The sequence below is a fragment of the Sitophilus oryzae genome, unplaced genomic scaffold, assembly GCF_002938485.1.
Source record: "Sitophilus oryzae breed Bouriz unplaced genomic scaffold, Soryzae_2.0 scaffold_302_pilon_pilon, whole genome shotgun sequence".
Lineage (NCBI taxonomy): Eukaryota > Metazoa > Arthropoda > Insecta > Coleoptera > Curculionidae > Sitophilus > Sitophilus oryzae.
The window spans coordinates 2090190-2110901 of NW_022146866.1; the positions used below are offsets into that span (position 1 = coordinate 2090190).

The following is a 20712-nucleotide window of genomic DNA, read 5'->3' on the forward strand; positions in this document are numbered from 1 at the left end:
GTTATGCGGCCGATCATAGATAAGGGCATAAAAACTGCCGATAGTCGGACAGTGCACTTCCGAATCGATATTCATTGGCTTCCATAGTTTTCAGCTGTTTGATGTTTCTTTTTTTTTATAACATTGCCCATTTATCTCTCTTTGTCCGTTGCATTTTATTTTTTATGACTGATTTTATACGTTCTGTAGCATACCTGTGACGTAGTTGCCGCTTCGCCCCTATTGGTCTAAAAGTTACGAGGGAATCTGTTTAATATAGTAACCTTACAGCGCTTTCAGATGGAGCGGACCGTCCGCGCCTTCGAGCAAGTACCATGAGTTTATATGAACAATTTCACATGGTCGCGTATGCTCCGTCCGACGAGAAGTGTCTAGCCCCAGCAGGCAACTATTAAGCTTGAACAATCAGGTTGGTTAGCTTGGTTATTTGGAGGGTGTTAATTCATTTGTGTTTGGGTCAAAAACTCTAACGTGATTGGTCGGACTTAATAGTTGCCTGCTGGGGTTAGACACAAGTCGTCCGACGGCTGTCCGACGGTCCGTCGCGGATGCTCCGTTCCATCTGAAAGCGCTGTTAGACTTGTGGTAGGGTTTTTGAGGTTAGAAAAAAATACGAGACATGTTAGCTCAATTCTGATAGGGTGTTTTTTGAGTTTATCAGGCTCATTTACATTAGGTTATAGTGTTATACGTGAGAAATATTTTTTTTATTTTTTCTTACTACATTTTCCTGAATTTTCACGGATTTTCACCAAGTTTTTGAGGTTAGAAAAAAATGAGACGTGATGGCGTAATTCTGATAGCGGATTCGTGCTCAGCGTCGAAAAATACTGTAGGATATGATGATCTGGTAAAAAGCACAGACCACTTTTTTTGTGGTGTTGTGTTATCAAAAAAATAAGATCCTATTTGTAACTGCATTAGAACTATAGGTACATTAAATTCGTTCGTCACTGTATATAATGAACTAACTTTCTAGAGAAACGTTAGATCATAAAACAGTTATGTGAAAAGCATCCCTTATTTTTCTTCGCACGTATATTTTGTTCAATCTAGGATGGCACAGTGTTGAAGGATATCGTGTTTAAACCACGGATTCTAAAAAAATTATGCTATACTACAATATATTTTCAATTAAATAATTCTACCCAACTTCCAAACAAAACTTTATTGATTTATTATATTTAGAAAAAATATAAACCAACTTTTGATATGTACTGTAACATCAAAATATCGAGCTAGTTCATCTAAAATCTAAACAAAATATAAGACATATTTATTTGTGGAGTATTGTGGTTATAAATATATGTGGTTATAAATATATTTTAATTATATATTTAAACTTTTAAATGTCAACATTTAGGCACTACGAATCATTGTCTTGATATAGGTTCATAAATATACAAAAAAATACAGCTTATATATCTATCTAAAAATAATATAAACAAAGATATTTTTTAGTTGGAAGGATTTAAAGCTTACACTAACGTTTTTTTAATAATTAATTATACAAATAATTTATTAGTTATAGCGTAAAAAGCTGAATAAACATAAATAATAAAAAGTAAAATTATATCACAAAGATGTAAGGACAAACGTAAAATAAAATGATAATACTTTTAAATATGTTTAGTATTGACTAAGGCACACTAGAATTCAGTTGATGTGCGGTTTTGAGGCAGTGTAAGAAAGTAAAAGATTACTATCCTAATTTTCGATATGGCCTCTAGAGAACTATAAAAGATAGAGCTATAGCATATGAGTTTAGGTACTATGGGCTGGCAAAGGTTAGTCTTGGGTCGATATTTCCGTATGTAAGAAGAGCACAATGCGTTTATAATGTACTGAACAAAGAGAGAACAGTAAATACGTTGCCAAACGTATGAAATAAATCGAGAAACTGTGCACATTCCTAAGAGACGTAGAAGGGGATATAGCAGATTCGTCGCAGTCGACCGGTCGTCCCAATCAGTACCATATCAGTACTTATCATTCTAGGGAAGAGTGTACATCATGCGTTGAGCTTCACGATTTAATTACGTCTCGTTATACTTTATGTTTATTATTAACGAGTCGTTGTAATTTTCCCTATAGCTTGTAAATTTTTGAGTGCAAGTTAGAAACGCTTGCACTTTTGGAATTGAGTTGGTGTTCGACAGTGGTCGCGCTATTAGAACTCTGAATTCAAAAATCGATATCTCGAAATCCATTAAAAATAATTGATTGTAGATTTTTTCAAAAACATTCTTAATATTTCTGCTATATTTTCTTCGCAGACAGTATGTGAAAATCTTCATAAATAAAAATGTTACACGCTTGCAGAAAATTGCAATGCACTAAAAGTAAATGGATGATTTTTTAATTTTGAACGGGAAAAAACAACCTATCGAATCTTTCTTATTTAAATATCTTGTAAAAGATCCGAACTTCAAAATAAAGTTATCGCGTGTTATCTAGTTCATCTAGTTATCTTTTCGAAAATAAAAGTCTTTTAAAAATAAGCCGTTTACGATCGTGATTTTACTTTACTTGATAGAGAAAGGCGTACCGGAGAAATGGGGCAACGCCGCAACAGCACACCGTTGCATTTCTCTCTGCAATACCGACCCAAAAGTAAGAGTTGCCAGCACGGTATATGTGATTAAATAGGGGGTAAAAACGCATGTATTCAACTTTGCTCCAGAGATGTTCTTATTGTATATGACAGAAAATTTTTTGTCAAATATTCAAATTAGGAGAAAAATAAACATAAATATTTTGTAAACCATGACATGAATGGCTAGTGAATTTTAAAACGTGTTGTTTGTTAGGAAAATATCTTTGATCACAACTAGTGGATAATATCTTTTATCACTAACTAGTGGAATTTCGTAAACAACTGAAGGTAATAAATTAGATGAAAGTTGCCAGCCTATTTAATTACATATGTTTCAGCTCATATGATAACTTTTTTAACGGACATATATATAACTTATTCTATAATATTCGCATCTGATTTTTCAAATTAAGTAACAAAAGTTCGATTTTTTAAGATAATATGGATTTTATCTAATTCTTATAGATAATGAAATTGTTCCTGGTGCTTGGTTAACCAATCCTCCACCTGTTGATAGTTCTTACTCATCCAATCTACGTTTGCTTTGACTGTTTTGATAGCGATATCGAATGATTGGGTAGCTGTACTGATGTTGGCTTTTATACTTTCCCTGAATCTTATTAGCTGTAACAAATGCTTTGATAAGTAGAGAAGTTTTATTGTCGTGGAGCGTCTTACCTCATCCAGTTGAAATTCTGTTGTCATATGGGATGCTAGAGAATTAATCATTTTTCCTAAGATATTGAATCCATCCCCGTAACTGAAACAAAATTGTTTTTACAATGTAACGATGGATGATATTGTATTTGGTATTCAAGTATTGTTTAGACATTTTGGGTATAATGTAAGATAGTTACTATGGTCTGTCCAACAAGAGGATCCATGGCAGTGACAGTTGTGTCTATAATTTTAATTCACAGGAAAATTGTATCTTCGGTTATTTTTTGGATGTTGATTTTTGAAATCTTCCCTAACTCGTTGGACAGACGTTATATGTAAATACGAACGGGGTAACCCGAAAATATTTTAAGTTCCCCACGTACACGGCCAACATACATTCAAAAAAATTAGTATAATTTAATCACGCGTCTCTTAAAAACTTAAAACACGAAGCAATCAAGGTCAAACGTTGTGGTGGCTTCAGAAAAATAAGTAAACATGGAGTATGAATAAATATCAACGAAATATCATCGTAACAACAGCTATTTTAGAAACGTCTAGGTTTACTTATTTCACTCAGATTTATGAAAAAAAATCCTTTGCCTCGGGTACAGATACCGCCCCGCCACGTTTTGGAAGTAGCTTAAAACGAAACAAAATTGAACGAGGCAACAGGAAACATCAAAAAATTCCCCCACACCGTCCTCACTAGTAGTTTTCAGGCGCTTTTAAGAATCGAAAGTAGGTCGAGGCAAGCCGAAGTGGCTCAAGACAACTGGAAATAAACCGAAATGCGACAAAGTTGGGCGACGAAACGCGACCTTGACGTGCTTCGAAGAGTTCTCCGCATAATGTAGAGGCTGTTTAAAGTTTATAATGAAAATGGAGAACATTGAATATCAAACTATCGAAGAGTCTATATCTAATATTTTATGAAATGGCGTTCGCAGGTTTTGGACCAGGAATTAAACAACCTTTTTTTTAAATTGCCGACATTTCGACGTGCATTTTCGTTTTTATCAAGGAAAAAAAAGGTTGTTTAATTCTTGGTCCTAAATCTTCGAACGTCATTTCATCTGTACAAATCTATCACGAATATTTTATTTTTAAAAGGCAAAATACCTATGCAAATCAAAGATGAGTTGAACGCCATGTAAGGGACTAAATTTTGGGCAATTTAAACATGGTCATACCAACTTGGTTAATGTACTTGAAGTAATGGTAATCGATTGTCTTCAGAAAGGGAACACCATCACAGGAGAATTATATTACGCATATTAAGTAACAAACGGAAGGTAGGAATATAGTAAAAACAGCCACATCTGCAGATGAAGATTCTCACACCTCTATCGCTGAAAATTTACGTGCTGGAGTTCGAACTGCTAGACCCTCTATATTATTCTCTCCAGATTTATTTACCAGGATACCTATTCTTGAGATCCTGGGTAACTTTGTGTATACGCATTACATGTATTGTTATATGGCTTTCTCGAAGATGCCAGTGGTCAAGGATAGGTTCCCAGGCACGTCATTACGGAATTCATCATCAATGGCAGATTGGACTATATCATAGTCATGTCTCATGTCCATATCTAGTCGAGAATGGGGCCAGGTTTCGATTCTCAGCAAATACATGCTGGATTTGGTGGTTTTAGTGACATATCTCTCTCAGATATCAGCTACAGGGCCAGTGGCGGATACAGAGGGGATCACAACCCCCTAAAATCTGTAAGTTTGGTTAAATATTAGCCTTTTGGGTTAAAAATGACGCACTAGAAGGCATATTTTACATTATTTTTTATTTGCCCCCCCCCCTAAAATAAATTCCTGTATCCGCCCCTGTACAGGGCATAAATGTATAAATGAAGTTGGGTATTGAAATGTAATTTATGAAGCTGAGCCACAACTCTTCTCTAACAGTATATGGTATGCTGACCGGATATGTATAGTAAAATGCAATATAATATAGTATGGTTGGCCAATTCTATACCTCTAATAGAACTTGGCGGTCGCAGTGAAGTAGTTTTTGTAGTTGAAATAATACAATATAAATATGGCATCAATTTAACTAATTTTCAGGCTGAAAACATAGTTAATCAGCAATATTCCTAAAATATTATGGACTGTAAAATGTTAGAGCGATAAATAACTACTGTCAAACGACATTAGGCTAATAATATAATTTTATTGACTGTTCAACATTATACCATTGTTAGTATGTGAGTTTTTTTGACTTACTGATTCAGCAACTCGTTCCAATTCTTTCGTATAAAGTCGAATGCGATCAACATTCCTTCTTTATTATTGGCAACAGACTCGAACACCCTATCCGCGTCCTGGATCCTGATACTATAACCATCAATTAGTTTATCCAAATATCTGCAAATAATTCCAAAATTACAGGCTAAGCCCTAAGTAGAAAATAAGCTCTACCTCTACATTTTCCTAGATGATTAAAACAAAAATGACCATGCGGAAAAACGATACGTATACAACCGGTATGCTACGCCATCTGATAGCATTTCTTTATAAACTATCTCAGGGCATCTAATTTAAATATTATAATTGATAAGTTTTTGTTACAACGTTTGTGATAAATTATGAAATTGATTTCGATGTTTCATATTACAAACTTGAATTGTACTAATGGTCACTTGTAAAAACTAATACATAAGTAACGTAAAAAACGAAATTTTGGTATGTTAGAATATAACATAAATTAGGATTGATTGACGTATTCAACTGTTCTTTGGTTCACTTCCTGTTTCTACTAAAAAATTCCACTTGTTTCTATGTGACATCACAAAGTACGCTAGAATACATACCGGTTATATGAGTATCGTAATGGTTGATTTATCTATGTGTTATCCATAGATAAAGGAGTAGTGTGATCTATGTCAGTATATCGATTACCTACATAGGTTTCTGAACTTTGTTAAATGTTATGCGTTAAACACGAACATATGTCTAATAACCTGTAAAATTGGAATCGGAAATAATTACAAACAAATAAATATATGTTAGATTTAGATTAAAGTTAGTATAGTATCATAAATAAAAAGTTATAAACCTCAAGAATTGATGGTTTATCGTTCTTTTTGTTATCTAAGAAACTAAAAATTAAGAAGGCCATGAAAATGACGACTATATAAGCAAATTTTTTAAACCAACGTGACAAAACCGGAATAATATACAAGTTATTGGATTTTACATTCTGTTTAATAGTTTTCAATAAATAAATAGATATATAAACTCTATTTTGCAGCATTTTTTATTACAAAAATAATTGAAAATATAAAATATAGTCTGGATCTGGTAAGGGAAACTCAGTTTTTTAAAAATATAACAGATTTTATTCTTAAATATCCGGAAGCATGTGTTTTGTGAAAATAGATCAGGAATTTCTATAATATTTTCCAGTAAACTTTATAGGCTTGCTGCATTCCGCCAGTGCTGCCACCATCGGAGAATATCGTAAACAACTGACATATACAAATACACGGGTTTAAACTGTGAGTATACGAAAAATTTATTTTATAATTATAATTATTCTAAGTGTTAGGAAGTATAATTTGTGAAAATTCTAATTCTAAAAATAAAAAAGTAAATATATTGATATCTTCAGAAGGTCTAACTTGTATTATAATTTATAATTCCAGCTATAAAAACTTTTTAGATACTACGGTAGTGAGCATAGTTTTACGCACCGGTTTTGCTAGTGGGTTCATAACTGGGGCTATTTCGGCTATAACGAATTTTTTTAAAGTACATACGTAATTATAATTTTAGAAGATGTTCATAAAACATTTTAATCACTAGCTATTATTAAAAAAGTATACCATTAATATTGCAAGTTAAGGTGCGTTCACACCGGTTCACAGTAGAACGATCGTATGTTTGATACTGGACATAACACTTAAAATCGTATTTAAACTTTTAATATAAATTTCTTCAAATACGTATTTAGAAGGCCATAATTTAATCAACTAAAATCGAATTTTATTGAAAAATTCACCCAAAGCTATATATTATGTTATAGAATATATGCGTTTCTTGTTAAAGATATTTAATATGTGGGAAGTTTATAGAGCAAATTATGGATCAAATAAATGACTTAATTCATGTGCCCCATACAAAAGTTTTAGCCGATATTTTAACGAATAACTTAAAAGAAATTTTGAAACCCCACTTGGGTGTTTATTTAACTCTATTCTCGGTGAAAATATACATTTTCAGCGAAATTTATTATAGTTTGCATCTTTCTTTTGTAATTATCAAAAAGTCCCACCGAGTCCCGATTATTTGTTGGTGGGTATGACTTCTCTATTTTATGCTAAACTTATGAATACAACGTTTTATTGCAGGCGCTTGCAGCAAAGATGGCTATGGAAAATTTTGTTTAAAATTTAATTTTTTGTGATACACTATACAATAATTAAGGAATAATTATTGTAATTGAATACATGTTGGTATTAAAGAACTGGACAAATCGCAAGGTCATAATTCATATAGAATAAAAATATGATAAAAAGTTCATTAAGTTTTGGAATAAGTATGAAATTATTAAGTTTAATTTGTAATAGTCAATTTAATACGGAAATTCAATTAAAATATATATTCTGGAAAAACACCCCTGCACTATTCAGTAAGTTATCTATAATAAAGTTATGACTATTTTTAACATATTTGAAGATTTTAGAACACATTTATTCAAAAAAACGTCTTAATTTAGAAATTTTGCATAATTGCCGAATGTCCAGCAAAATGCATTGCGTCGATCCACTGTGCGGCTGCGCCGCGCCGCGCAAGACAGTTTTTTAACATGTACTTTTGAAGTGTATTTTTTTAGCGCGCACAAAAGTATATGTTAAAAAAATTATATGCGCGGCGCGGAGCAGCCCAGCTGGTGTGAACGCACCTTTATGTTTCTCTCATAGTATAATATGTCTATTTACTTTGTTAACTCACTTATTTCGTCGAACTGCTTGAATCCATTTTTGCTTTTGATCAAATCGGCGCGGCGTGAGAAACTATGAAGCTATAAATTGTTGTTTCGGGAGAGTTGAATATCCGGGAAAGTTGAGTTATTGAATGTTATTGTACCCAGCAATGCCCTAATTACGCCCTCCTTTACGCGTTAACATTTTTCATCAATTTTATTAACATTTGAAATTGTGATACTGCACATTCTAGTAAAAAAATAAACTAATTAAATATTTAATTCAATAATTAATTAATTAATGGGACTGCGTGAAATACTTTATACCCGGCACTTCCAATTTCTGCCGTTAGAGCGCTGTGGTCGAAATTTTTAAAATGAACTGAAATGCACCAAGCCTACGAAGTTGTTATGTTAATAGCCTTCTTAATATTTCTTAAATTTTATTACAAGTTATAGTAAGTAAACACTAAATTCTTTCAATATATTCATATTATTTAAAGCTAAAATATGCAAGACAGACAAGTTAAGATTGAAAGATGAGCATGCAATTACTTGTATTACTAGGACTTTAGTTCTAACTGTGTGTATTTTACCTTGACAGTAACCACTTTAATTTAGTACAACCAAGTGCATCCAGGAGGACATTCTTCTCTGACGGTGAGGTACTTTCCAGATATTTTTCGTAAGCAAAATTCCATTCTAGCTCTGAACCTTCCCTTATCGCTGTACAATATATAATGGAACGGAGGTTTGGCACAATTCTACAATATTTTAATAAAATAGGTATATTATGTATATAACTGTTATCTGTCGTATAAGAACGAAAATATAAGCATAACAGATTTTGTCGATACTATATACAAAACAAATTAAAGTCAACATACGACCCTGTATATTGTGTAATAGGTACAGGGTATATCAAATTTGGCGACTTGGTGAAGTTAGTTGATTGAACTCAGGAGGGACTCTTTTAAGTGTGTTTTTTGGATATAGTCAGCTTCGGAGTTGTTTTTAAATAGCGAATGTGACGTCATTAAATTTATTTTCTTGTAACCATGTCAAAGTTCATCATAATCAGAAAGAACATTTTTAAGTAATTTTTATGTACAACAATTTTCTTTCTGTAGAAAGCAGTAGTTTGTAGTTACTAAGCTCAGTTGGCATAAAAATAAGTTTAGTTGCCAAAAGAGTGAAGGCAAGATTCTTCACCTTGTAGTTACTCAATAGCTAGAGGGAGGTTTTTTATATAATATGTTTATTTTCTACCGGGTAATGCATCGTCTTTGGAAACATAGGACATCGCATGCAACTTTTGAACTGTCCAGATATTGCTTCCCTGTTAATTTTACAGCTACTTACAACTTTGTAAATAGATTTTTTAATGGTTTTTATGCTGAATACACATGCCAAATTTGAACAATTTTGGACAAGCCGATTTTAAATATTTTGCATCTATTTTTAAATTAAAACTGAACAGGTCACAATGCAAAACCAGGCAAATGCCAACGTACCTTAATGTCATCCTATAATATGCCTATAATTTTGTCAATGTCAAATTGCATTTTGTAAACGTTAGGCTTTTCCCTCATTTGAACCAGTTTTAAATTATAAAAATACATTTCGAGGACACTAAGCATAGGTACTATAACGTAGTAGTCAAGTAGTAGTGTAGACATGGTGTAGACAGCACAACAAATTCCATTTGACAATCATAAAATCATAGGTTGACAACTTAAGGTATGTTGACTTTGACTGATTTTGCATTGTTGCCTGTTCAGTTTTAATTTAAAAATAGATACAGTTTTTCTTAAATTACTTAAAATCGGCTTGTCCAAAATTGGCATGTGTATTCAGCATATAGGCAGATCTTTAAAACCCCTATTTACGACTTATTAGCTGTAAAATTAATAGGGTAGCCAATATTTGGACAGTTTTTGCATGGGATTTCCTATGTTTCCAACGACGATGCCACCACCCGGTATAATATAATATAGTTCCGCTGACGTCACATTCATTGGTATTAAAATACTCTGAAGATGATTAGGAATTTCTAAAAAGTCTGTCCTCAAGACGCCAATTTTCATTCACCCTGTATATAAAGGAGAAACTACTGGAAGGCTAAAAGAGAGTTCCTTCTAATACTATTAAAAATAAAAGAAGGAAGTTGAAATATGCAAAATAAAAACTAAAAATATATTTTGTGTTTTATTTTTTCCAGTTTAACACCCAGGAATAATAATAGTACCAGAGCTAGCAACTTCAGAAAAACAAGTATTTTAAGACGTCTGGCTCTTTGATATATCTTTTACTATGCTCTCTAGAACAGCATGCGGCCTAAGATCCTAAGATCCTATATTTTTATTAGTCCTGTAAATTCTAGTATTTAATATAAATCGAACATGTCTCCATAGCGCAGTGCGTAGAGTTTCCGACCACGAACCGACGATTTTTTTATTTTATTTTCGTTTATATTCTGATAGTAAAGTATTAAATAATTCTGGTGATTAAAAAAAACAAATATTTAATACTTTACTATAAGAGTATAAACGAAAATAAAATAAAAAAGTCTTTGCCCTGACCCGGATTCGAACTCTGAATCATCGGTTCGTGGTCGGAAACTCTACGCACTGCGCTATGGAGAAATGCTCGATTTATATTCAATACTAGAATTTATAGGACTAAATTAATAAAAAATATAGGATCTTCTTCCGATGCGCAGTAACGAACACAACGGCTATCGGCAGCCATGCAGTTCCAGAGAGCATAGTAAAAGATATATCAAAGAGCCAAACGTCTTAAAATACTTTCTCGAAAACGTTGCTAGCTCTTAGACTATAAAATTATTTTTAAAATATTATTATTTACACAAACATATAAATTTGTTTGTGCTATTTATTTTATCTTTTTACAATTTCTCTAATAAAATAATATGTTATACGAGCCCTAACAACTATATGTTGGGATAAAGTGATATTATGAAATTATTGCCCTGGTTTTCCAAAATGACTGAAAAATATATGTTTAATTTTTTAAATATAAACATAGCCATATATCCTAAACAACTTGACAATATTTTTATGAATTTGTAAATCAATCCATATTTACAGAAGCAGGTTTTGTTCATAAAAGGACAAATTTGCTGACAACTAAATGTTGGGACAAGTATTTTTAAATAATTAATATCATCCTAGGCGGCTTTGCTATAAACGTCACATATGTCGCAAACTGTTTACTTCAGCATTGACAGCTTGTAAGTGACTCGATACTTTGAGTAGTAAGATTTACTGTAAGAAATTTTAATTTTTTTAATTTTCAATTTTGTTAATTTAATCCAAAGTAATGGTCCGTGGAAAAGCTACAAATCAAAAACTAAGCGAAATTATCATTCGTCAATACAGTACGCGAAAAACAATTCGAAAAATTTCTGATGATTTCTGAAGTATTCCAAAAACCACGGTCTTTAATATAATAAAAAAAAATTTGCCAACGTAGACCTTAAAGGTAAAAGAAAGGTAAAAGTCGGCGAGAAGAAGTACTCTTCGCGAAATAACAGTTAAATGGAATACTGTAACTGGTTTAAATATATCAAGAGAATGTTGCCGAAAATCTATCCACAAATGCGGTCTGGGGTGTTACAAGGTAAACTTTATTTTGTGTGGATAATCAATTAGGTACCTGAAGATTATTGATACAAATTCGTATTTAGGCCAAAGAAAAACCGGTACTGACAGAAATTCAAAAGATAAATCGCTACACTTGGGCAAAATGTAAATTATCGTGGACACAAAATGATTGGAATAAGGTCATATTTAGCGATGAGTCTAAATTTGATGTTTGGGTTGGAGATAATCGAAAACGAATAATACGAAATAAAGCAGAAGCCTTTCATAAAGATTGCTTAAAGAGGGTTGTTAAATTTCCTGAGGAGATTATGGTTTGGGGTTGCATGTCAGCAAGAGGTTTGGGCAAATTAAATTTTATAGATGGCACTGTTAACGCCCAAAAATATCAACATATTCTTGAGACTTCACTTTTGTCTAGTGCTCAAGAATTGTTTCCAAACGAAGACTATATTTTCCAACAAGATGGAGCATCGTGCCGTTCAGCAAGATCAACTAAAAATTGGTTCGGTAATAATAATATAAAAGTTCTGTCCCATTCTTCAAGTAGTCCGGACATCAATGTTGTAGAAACTGTGTGGCATAAAATGAAGCAATATTTCAGAAACCACCCTCAACGAACAATTTTTGATTTGCGGACAAAACTGCAGGAAATTTGGGATAATTTTTCTCCTCAAATGTGCCAATCTTTGGTAAATACAACGCCATTAAGAGTTCAGGCAGTCGTTAAGGCGAAAAGTGATGTAACTCCGTATTAAACAAATTTCTTGTTGTGCTGTCCCAATATATAGTTGTCAGCAAATTTGGCTTGATTTTGTCAAAATAAGCTATTATCAAAAGTGATTTGTTTGCAAAGTTATAAAAATATAGTAAAATTGTCTAGATCATATTGTAATGTTTGAATTTAGAATAATAAACAAAATAAATTGAGTCGTTTTAACAAATTACTATTTTCATTGCAAAACAAGATCTTGTCCCAAAATATAGTTGTTAGGGCTCGTATGATCGAAATAAAAAGGACGTCTTAGTCGCGTTTGAAATGATAATTGTTAATAATTTGGGTCAGACTGAGCCAAGGTTGTCATTTATTAAAATTTTGCGAATAAATTATAAAAAATTATTATTTAAATATCCGTCACGCCAATCATTCATAAGTAAAAAAAGTAAAAAAAAAATAATAAATTTAAGGGTATTAAACATAAAATAAAACACTCGATATGCAAAGCTGTTCCCAAAACAAAACAAAACAAAAAAAAAGACGCAAAACAAAAAGCAGTTTCCTTGCGAACCATTTTTATTAACCAAATCTGGACTTACGTATTCGCAGTCGCATTCCTGTTTCTAGACCTGTATTTAAATATAATTAAAAAAATAACATTAGTTATATAGTAAAAGCTTTAGCGATATGGTTTATCATTTTGCCATGCGCTCTTGCATTCGAAAATGCAGTTACATTTAAAAACCATCAATTTTTCAGAAAATGTATGGATTATTAAATTATCCATCCATATTTAACAAAGTATTTAACTTAGACAAGGCTATAGTCTACCCAGCGAAATACTGTTTGAACCAATGACATATGTCATTGGTATGAACAGTTGTACATTATTTTAATACACACAAAAGTAAATTATGTTTTTTTTGTAATTTTTTGGATGTCATTTATTAAAATCAGTAATTATCTCGCTGGATTAGATTATAAAAAACTAAATATTAAACACTTATTATAATAAATCATTCACATAAATAAAAAAATCACACACATAACCGTAATTTATATAAAATTTAGTATCCAGAAAGATGGTCGTAGTCAAAGGTCGTAGTTTACTTTAAAGCACGATTTACAAATAACCAATGATGCAAAATTCCCATCTTAAAAGTAATATTGGGGTTCGATCCGTTCGATATACGTATTGTTTGCATTGAATTGTTCCACATTATGTCCTCGGATTGCCTTTACAAGAGGAAAAACTTTTTTATTATTGACATTTTGAGAGAAAAGCATTCTTCATAAAAAATTTTGCTTCATAAAAATGGTTACCCCGTTTATACTTTTCCAAATTTCCGTACCGTTTAACAGAAAATTTAAAAAAAGCATGAAAATATGGTTGACTCCAATGACTAAAGAATCCAAGGATAAATAACACCCGAGAGTAAATTGTTACGGTGTCACCAAACAGTGCAGTGGCGCATATTTTTCTTAACTTAGCTGTTTGAAGAGATATTTATAGTTTTTGATAAACGTTTTGCCTACGCCTATGGTGTATACGGTGGTATCATACTAATTAATTACGAAAAAAACGCATTAAAATGTTAAAACTAGTATCGACGTATAGCACACATCAAGTACATAAAATAATTATCGAATTTAATAAGAAAACTAAGAAAACGCTAAAAAGGTGCAGCGGACTGTTTATTTACTTATGAAACGTATCTCCTGGCTCTTTCTTATCGCTGCGGCTTTTACACTTGAAAACTGAACAACTAAAGTTCACTACACACAAACTATTAAAAATCGCTAAAATTGTCGCTGGTGACCAGCTGATGACTCATTCGTTGCCATAAAAAAAATGGCGTCTAATGTCACAAATTCTGCTGCAGCCCGTATATGGGCGTTACATGTCCTTATATTCTTTAGTCATTTGTTGATTCTAAAAAACTACTAAAAATTAAAACGCGTTTCTATGGTAATATAATTTCAATTTCATTCTTTGATAGATGGTTATTATTAATTTTAATTAACGTCAATTTTTTGCTGTTAAAGTATCACATTGTCCAATAACTATTAACTCCCCTTCTTCTTTTTCTTACAGTGCCATACTCTATATAGAGCGTCGGCCACCTCTCACATGTACTTGTGATGTGTATCATCAGTGTTTCACAAGTACACGGGACCTACAGTTTATTGCCGAATCTGAACTGCACTATTTGAGAGGTTGTACAAGGCAAGGTGGTTTGCCATTGCCTTCCTTGAGGTGGCGGCTCGTTGGTCGCTCTATTTAGATAAATAAATATTTTTATTTAAATAAATAAAGCGACCGTACTGGCTGTAATGTAACTCCCTATGGCAACTCCCCTTAGCATTGAATTTAATAAATTTTCTGCCTCTTTAACATTTTAAAACAGCAAAAAATATAATGTTAATTAAAATTCTATCAAATGATAACAATCTGTCAAAGAACGAAATCGGAACTACACACACCGGAAAAATCTAGGGATATCATTTTATTAAAGTTAAAAATAAATGTTTTGAATAAACAACCACATATTTGTAGGCCGATTATTTCTACTTCGATTGAAACGAAGTAGTCACACTAGTTATTTCTAAATTTGGGATATTTGCAGAAGTGTTTGTGCATTTTTTGTCAAATGTATAAAAAGCACCTAGCATCAGTTGTTCGAATTTAACCTGTACTGGCTATGTTTTCATGATAACTGGCCAGAATTCATTCAAATAACTCTGTTTAGTATTAAACGACATTATGGAGCGTAGACATCTTAACAGAGATGAAATGCTAAGGGCCATGGGTATGCTCGAAGCTGGAATGCGCCAAATCGACGTAGCTAGAGCATTAAATACAACGCAAAGTGTAATATCGCGATTAAGTGCACGCTACCGTGAAAGTGGTGATGTTGCTGAAAGGCACATAGGGCGACATCGCATTACTACCCCTCAGCAAGATCATTTTTTACAATTAAATGCTCGACTCCGACCGGCTCTTACAGCATTAGAGCTTAGTTTAATTCTCCAGGAAACACATAATGTAACCGTTAGTCCTGACACTGTTCGCAATAGATTAAGAGAGGTCAACTTAAGAAGCAGACGCCCCTGGAGAGCTCGACCCTTAACGAGAGGAAATCGAGAGGTACGATATTTATGGGCTCAAGATCATGTTCAGTGGTCGAATGAACAATGGGCTAATGTTCTCTTCACGGATGAGTCACGCTTTGGAATTCATCCGGATTCGAGAAGGCTTAGGGTATGGAGAGAACCAGGAAATCTTATTCGGTTGGATCATGTTCAGGAAGTGCACCCTTATCAAGGTGGAACAGTTATGGTCTGGGGAGGAGTCCAGTTAGGCCGAAAACCCGATCTCGTTTTTCTTGAAAGGTTTCTAACAGGAATCACATATCGTGATTTAATTCTTGAGCCTGTCGTGTTACCATATGCCAATGATTTTGGGAGAAACTTCATTCTCATGCATGACAATGCATGGCCTCATACAGCCAGAGTGGTAAGTGAGTGGAGGCTATACCCTTTATTAAGTAAAAATAGTTTTATCTTTTTTTTTAATTCACAGTTTAGAATAAAAAAAAATGTGTGTTTTTTTTGAGTTCAATAAAAATCAAGGTAAATTTGAAAAATTCGGTAAATTTCGCATTTTTATTTCCAATACGTCCTGTAAACTATTTGTTTATTTTAATTTTATTATATCAGAAATGCAAATAATAAAATTACTGACGATGGTTGGATAAAATTGTAATATCCCTAGACTTTTCCGGTGTGTGTATATTACCATAGAAACGCGCTTTTTGATTTTTAGGACTTATATGGTCTGGATATAGATAAAATGGTATGGAAATTTCAAAAATTATAAACGGAATTAACCATTTTATAACAAGCAAAAATTTTATAAAAATACATTTTTTCTCAAAATGTCAATAATAAAAAGTTCTTCCTCTTGTAAAGACAATCCGGGGACATACTGTACAATTTTTCATAAATAAACAGAAAATCTTAGGTAGAAAGGTTGTCTTTACTGTTATATTAAACCTATGTTTATTGCAATATACACGTTTCTTTTCGATATTTTGACTTGTTAAAAATAAAATCAATAAACAACAGGTACTTCTAATTTTTGAATAAATAACAGTAACAAGTAACAATATCTACTGTTTCTACTGTTATTTAAAAATTACTTTTACCCCAGTCTACAACATATTGGTATTGTGCATATCGTGCTCAGAAGTGAGAACCTCATTATTGGGTCATTTATAGATACTCTTGTCTCTGTTTAACATCCATAGATTGTGAAGAGACAGAAGGTGGTACGCATACTCTCGAAATATCCATCTGAGTATTGAATAATTTGTGCTATGTAATATCTTGTTTAAATTTTATTTGCTATGTGTTATCAATGCTTTAATATCAACGTTATTTTTCTTTATAATTCGGTTCATAAATTATTTAAGAATTGAAAATATTCAACTTACGTTTTGCCATTGATCATCCAAGATCTGAACCTGGCTCTGGATTCGTGAACGCATCTGGATTCTGCACTTCTACAGGACCACGTTAAAACCATCTGTCTGATTCTTCTGGTAATGTAATCGTCGATATCATCGTTAAAATCTACTAACTGGTAGGTCCTCTTAAATATCGCTTTGTGATATTCCTAAAATTGTCTTCAATAGTAAATCATTAACAAAAAGTATACCTACACAAATCAGTCACCATTCTTGAAAGCAATACTGTAGTAATGTTAATTTTATCAATCTAAGATGAATACGAATACTCTTTCGAGATTTCAAAGGTTTTTCAATTATTAGAAGGCACTTATTAGAACCAGAGATGGGTAGTAACATTTTGAAGAACCAGAGATGATATTTAGAAATATTTTAGACATGAAATAATATGTAAATTAAATGAAAAATCTAAAATATATCATCAACAAGTGTTGTTTAGGCTCTCCTTTATAGTCAGCAAGTCAGTTGTTGGTGTTGTATAACACTTTAATATAGGTAGTCATGTTGTAATGATGAATGATATTTATATACCATACGAACGAAAAATAAATGGTGTCGGAAATGAATTGGGAATGAATATTGCCGTCGTTTTGTATGTAAAATTGTACTGCGACTGTCACGATCCAAGCCAACTTGACGTCGTTTTTTTTTTCGATCATAGTGCATTTAGAAAGTAAAATCAACGTTATTTATATATTTAGGCGCCTTAATCATTTTAGAATTAAAAAGCGAATGATCATACCTAAATTTTATTGAGACTTAAGTTTCATTCAGAAGCTCGCAATTAGTAGAATAAATTAGTGGTTTCAATTACACTTTATACATTTTAAGCTTCATTTAAAACCTCGAAATCAGTGGAATAAATTAGTAGTTTCAATTAGTTGTATAAGCATTCAGAACGTCATAATTAGTGGCAGTAATTTTCAATTAGTGGAAAAAGTTAACAAACCTTTGACTTTTCCAATAATTATTATTCTTTAAAATTTGCGAGGAATGTCATTTTGGCCTTTGATTATCACCCGGCAAGAAAAATTATGGTTAGAAATCAAAAGTTTATTGTTTTATAAGCTAAATATTATGTTTTCTCTATGGATACAACAGACTACCGCAAGCTGTTGCCAGGATATTTTATTAATTTTAATTGTGTTTTTTAGACATTATGAATGATCGTAAACTAAAAAGTATAAAGTGTAATTGAAACCACTAATTTATTTCACTAATTGGGAGGTTCTGAATGAAGCTTTAGTTTACGATCATTCACAATGTTTAAAAAACACAATTAAAATTAGTAGGATATCCTAGAAACAGCTAGCTTGCGTTAGTCAGTTTTCTATCCACAGAGAAAGCCTAATATTTAGCTTATAAAAAAATCAACCCTTGATTTCTAACCACAATTTCTCTTGACGGAAAATAATCAAAGGCCAAAATGACATTTCTCGCAAACTTTGAAGTACAGTACGTCTGTCCGTGCTGTAGCTACGGGGTATCCGTGAGAGGGGAAACGATATTCTCTCGATGTTTTTCGTAAAAAAATAGACGAAGCGTCCCATCAATAAAAATTCAACAAATTTGCAAGTAGCCAATAAAATGAGTGGGCGGAGCGATTTGCGGTGACGCACTCGTCAAATCGACGTATAAAATATATTGCTGTTTATTTAAATGTTTTTTGTCCGCATTCCTTTCATAGACCCAGATCCAGCAGATGTACTGTATACTATTAGTGAAAAAGTTAAAAGTTTGATAACTTTTTCTGCTACTTGAAAATGTCTACCACTAATTTTGACGTTCTGAATGCTTACATTGAAATTAAAGGAACAAACTTCTACGTTAATTGAAACCACTAATTTCTTCCACTAATTGTGAGGTTCTGCAAAACTTATGATGCTAAGTTTATTAGAAGTATTTTGGTGCAATGTGGTGCAAAGTATTTTTTTCTTTTAAATGAAATTCTATTAGTCAATGACAAACTGAACAGCATTATTACCTCGAATAATCCAAAAGCTGGAGTGTCGTATAAGATGTCACTAAGAAATGATAATTTGTCGAAAGCTACGGCTGTGGGAATGAACATTATTTGTTCGTCTTGGACAGCCATTCTGAAAATAATGTAAAATTTAGTGTTGGCTTTTGATAAATACAGGCAGTAGCCATTATTAGAATTAATACGGATCTTTGTGTTAATTTGACTTAGATTTAGTTATAGAAATACTGTGTTATGTATACTACATGGTACAATTTAGGTATATCAAACATCTCATGAAAAAATCATGAAATTAAGTTTTTCGCGAACGCTTCATAGACGTGTTTCTGGGATTGAAATATACTACCCCTAAAAATATTGGCACTTATTTAAGACTCACCCTGTACAGGGTGTCGCCTCTCATACGCCGCGGAGGCTCCAAGGAGAACGAGAGTTTGTATTGAAATTAAATTTTATTTAAAAATATAGAGAGTTCTACAGGGTGTCCCCCAAAAAAGTTATATATCAAAGTTGTGTTTTTTGTAATTGAACGCCCTATATATTAATTGATTTTCGAATTCTGGGAGAAAAATAAAGGTGAGTTTTATAAGAAAAGTATATGACTAAAATGTAAGGTTTTGACATATTTAACGTTTTCTAGAAATAAAGAACAATTTTTAAATTATAATAAAAGCTACCTAAATTGGAATTCACCTTATATAGTCTAATATGTAGTTAAATTAACTATTGTACTTTAAATCAAATTAAAACTTGATACCAAAAGTTATACAGGGTGAGACAAAATTAATATTGAACATTGGTCACTTTTAAAAGCATGTTACTCTCTTATTTTAAATGGAACACCCACATATTATTCCGATATTTAATGGAGAATTAATGTCTCTTCAAAATACTATTAAGGTTGCCTACCCCTCAAACAAAGATTTTCATAGATATTTTCATTTACGTGATTTGATCTGAGTAGATCTTTATTATTTAATAAAATCTAGGTGGCTGTGATATGTCTAACGTTACTTCAACATAGCTGTCTAATTAGTCTAATTTTAACAACTAGTTATCATTTTGTGTCAGTTACAACACACAAAAAAATTTCTCAGAAATTTGCCGAAAAGGCAAACTGAGAATTGATATGATTCTATTAGTTGGTGAATGCACCAACTAATAGAATACTTAAATGCTCCTGATTTATCTAGTCTGTTTTTTTATGGGGATATGTTAAAGACAGTGTTTACAAAACTCGACCTAGTGTCGACAACATGAGAGAAATTATTGTAGCTGCTTTTCGAGGTAGAACTCCACATAATGCCTTTTAAAATGAAAGGATCCTTTTTGAGCATTTGATTTCATCTGGCTAATTTTTGTCGCATAATTATAGGTTTATATCTAGTTTTAATTCTGTAATAATTAAAACATGTTTTAAACGTGTATCTTTTTATTACCCTTGAGTATTTTACTATACAATTTTTAATTTTTGTTAAATTAACAAAATATATATTACACAGCCACCTAGATTTTTCAAATAATAAAGATTTACTGACGCAAAATCATAAAAATTAAAATATCTCGGAAAATCTTTGTCTGAGGGGTAGGAAACCTTAATAATATTTTGAAGATATAAATTCCCCATTGAACACCGGAAAATATACTGGGTGTTCCACTTAAAATA

At 32.1% G+C, this 20712-nt stretch overlaps 1 protein-coding gene across 5 annotated transcripts in view; it reads right to left on the minus strand.

Moving 5' to 3' along the window:
• Window positions 1–2328: 2328 nt before the first annotated feature.
• LOC115884542 (aminopeptidase N-like) overlaps window positions 2329–20712 on the minus strand; it is a 105610-nt gene continuing 87226 nt past the window's right edge. For 4 of the 5 annotated variants that reach the window (XM_030903154.1, XM_030903151.1, XM_030903150.1 and 1 more), the window contains 7 exons: window positions 19050–19161; window positions 17033–17214; window positions 13136–13165; window positions 8792–8959; window positions 5495–5635; window positions 3275–3356; window positions 2329–3220 (listed from right to left, as the gene is read on the minus strand). In XM_030903154.1, coding sequence (XP_030759014.1) covers window positions 3056–3220; window positions 3275–3356; window positions 5495–5635; window positions 8792–8959; window positions 13136–13165; window positions 17033–17214; window positions 19050–19161 — 880 coding nt within the window. In that variant the 3' untranslated portion in view covers window positions 2329–3055. The remainder of the gene's footprint in view (window positions 3221–3274; window positions 3357–5494; window positions 5636–8791; window positions 8960–13135; window positions 13166–17032; window positions 17215–19049; window positions 19162–20712) is intronic. The other variant, XM_030903155.1, reaches the window with a different exon arrangement.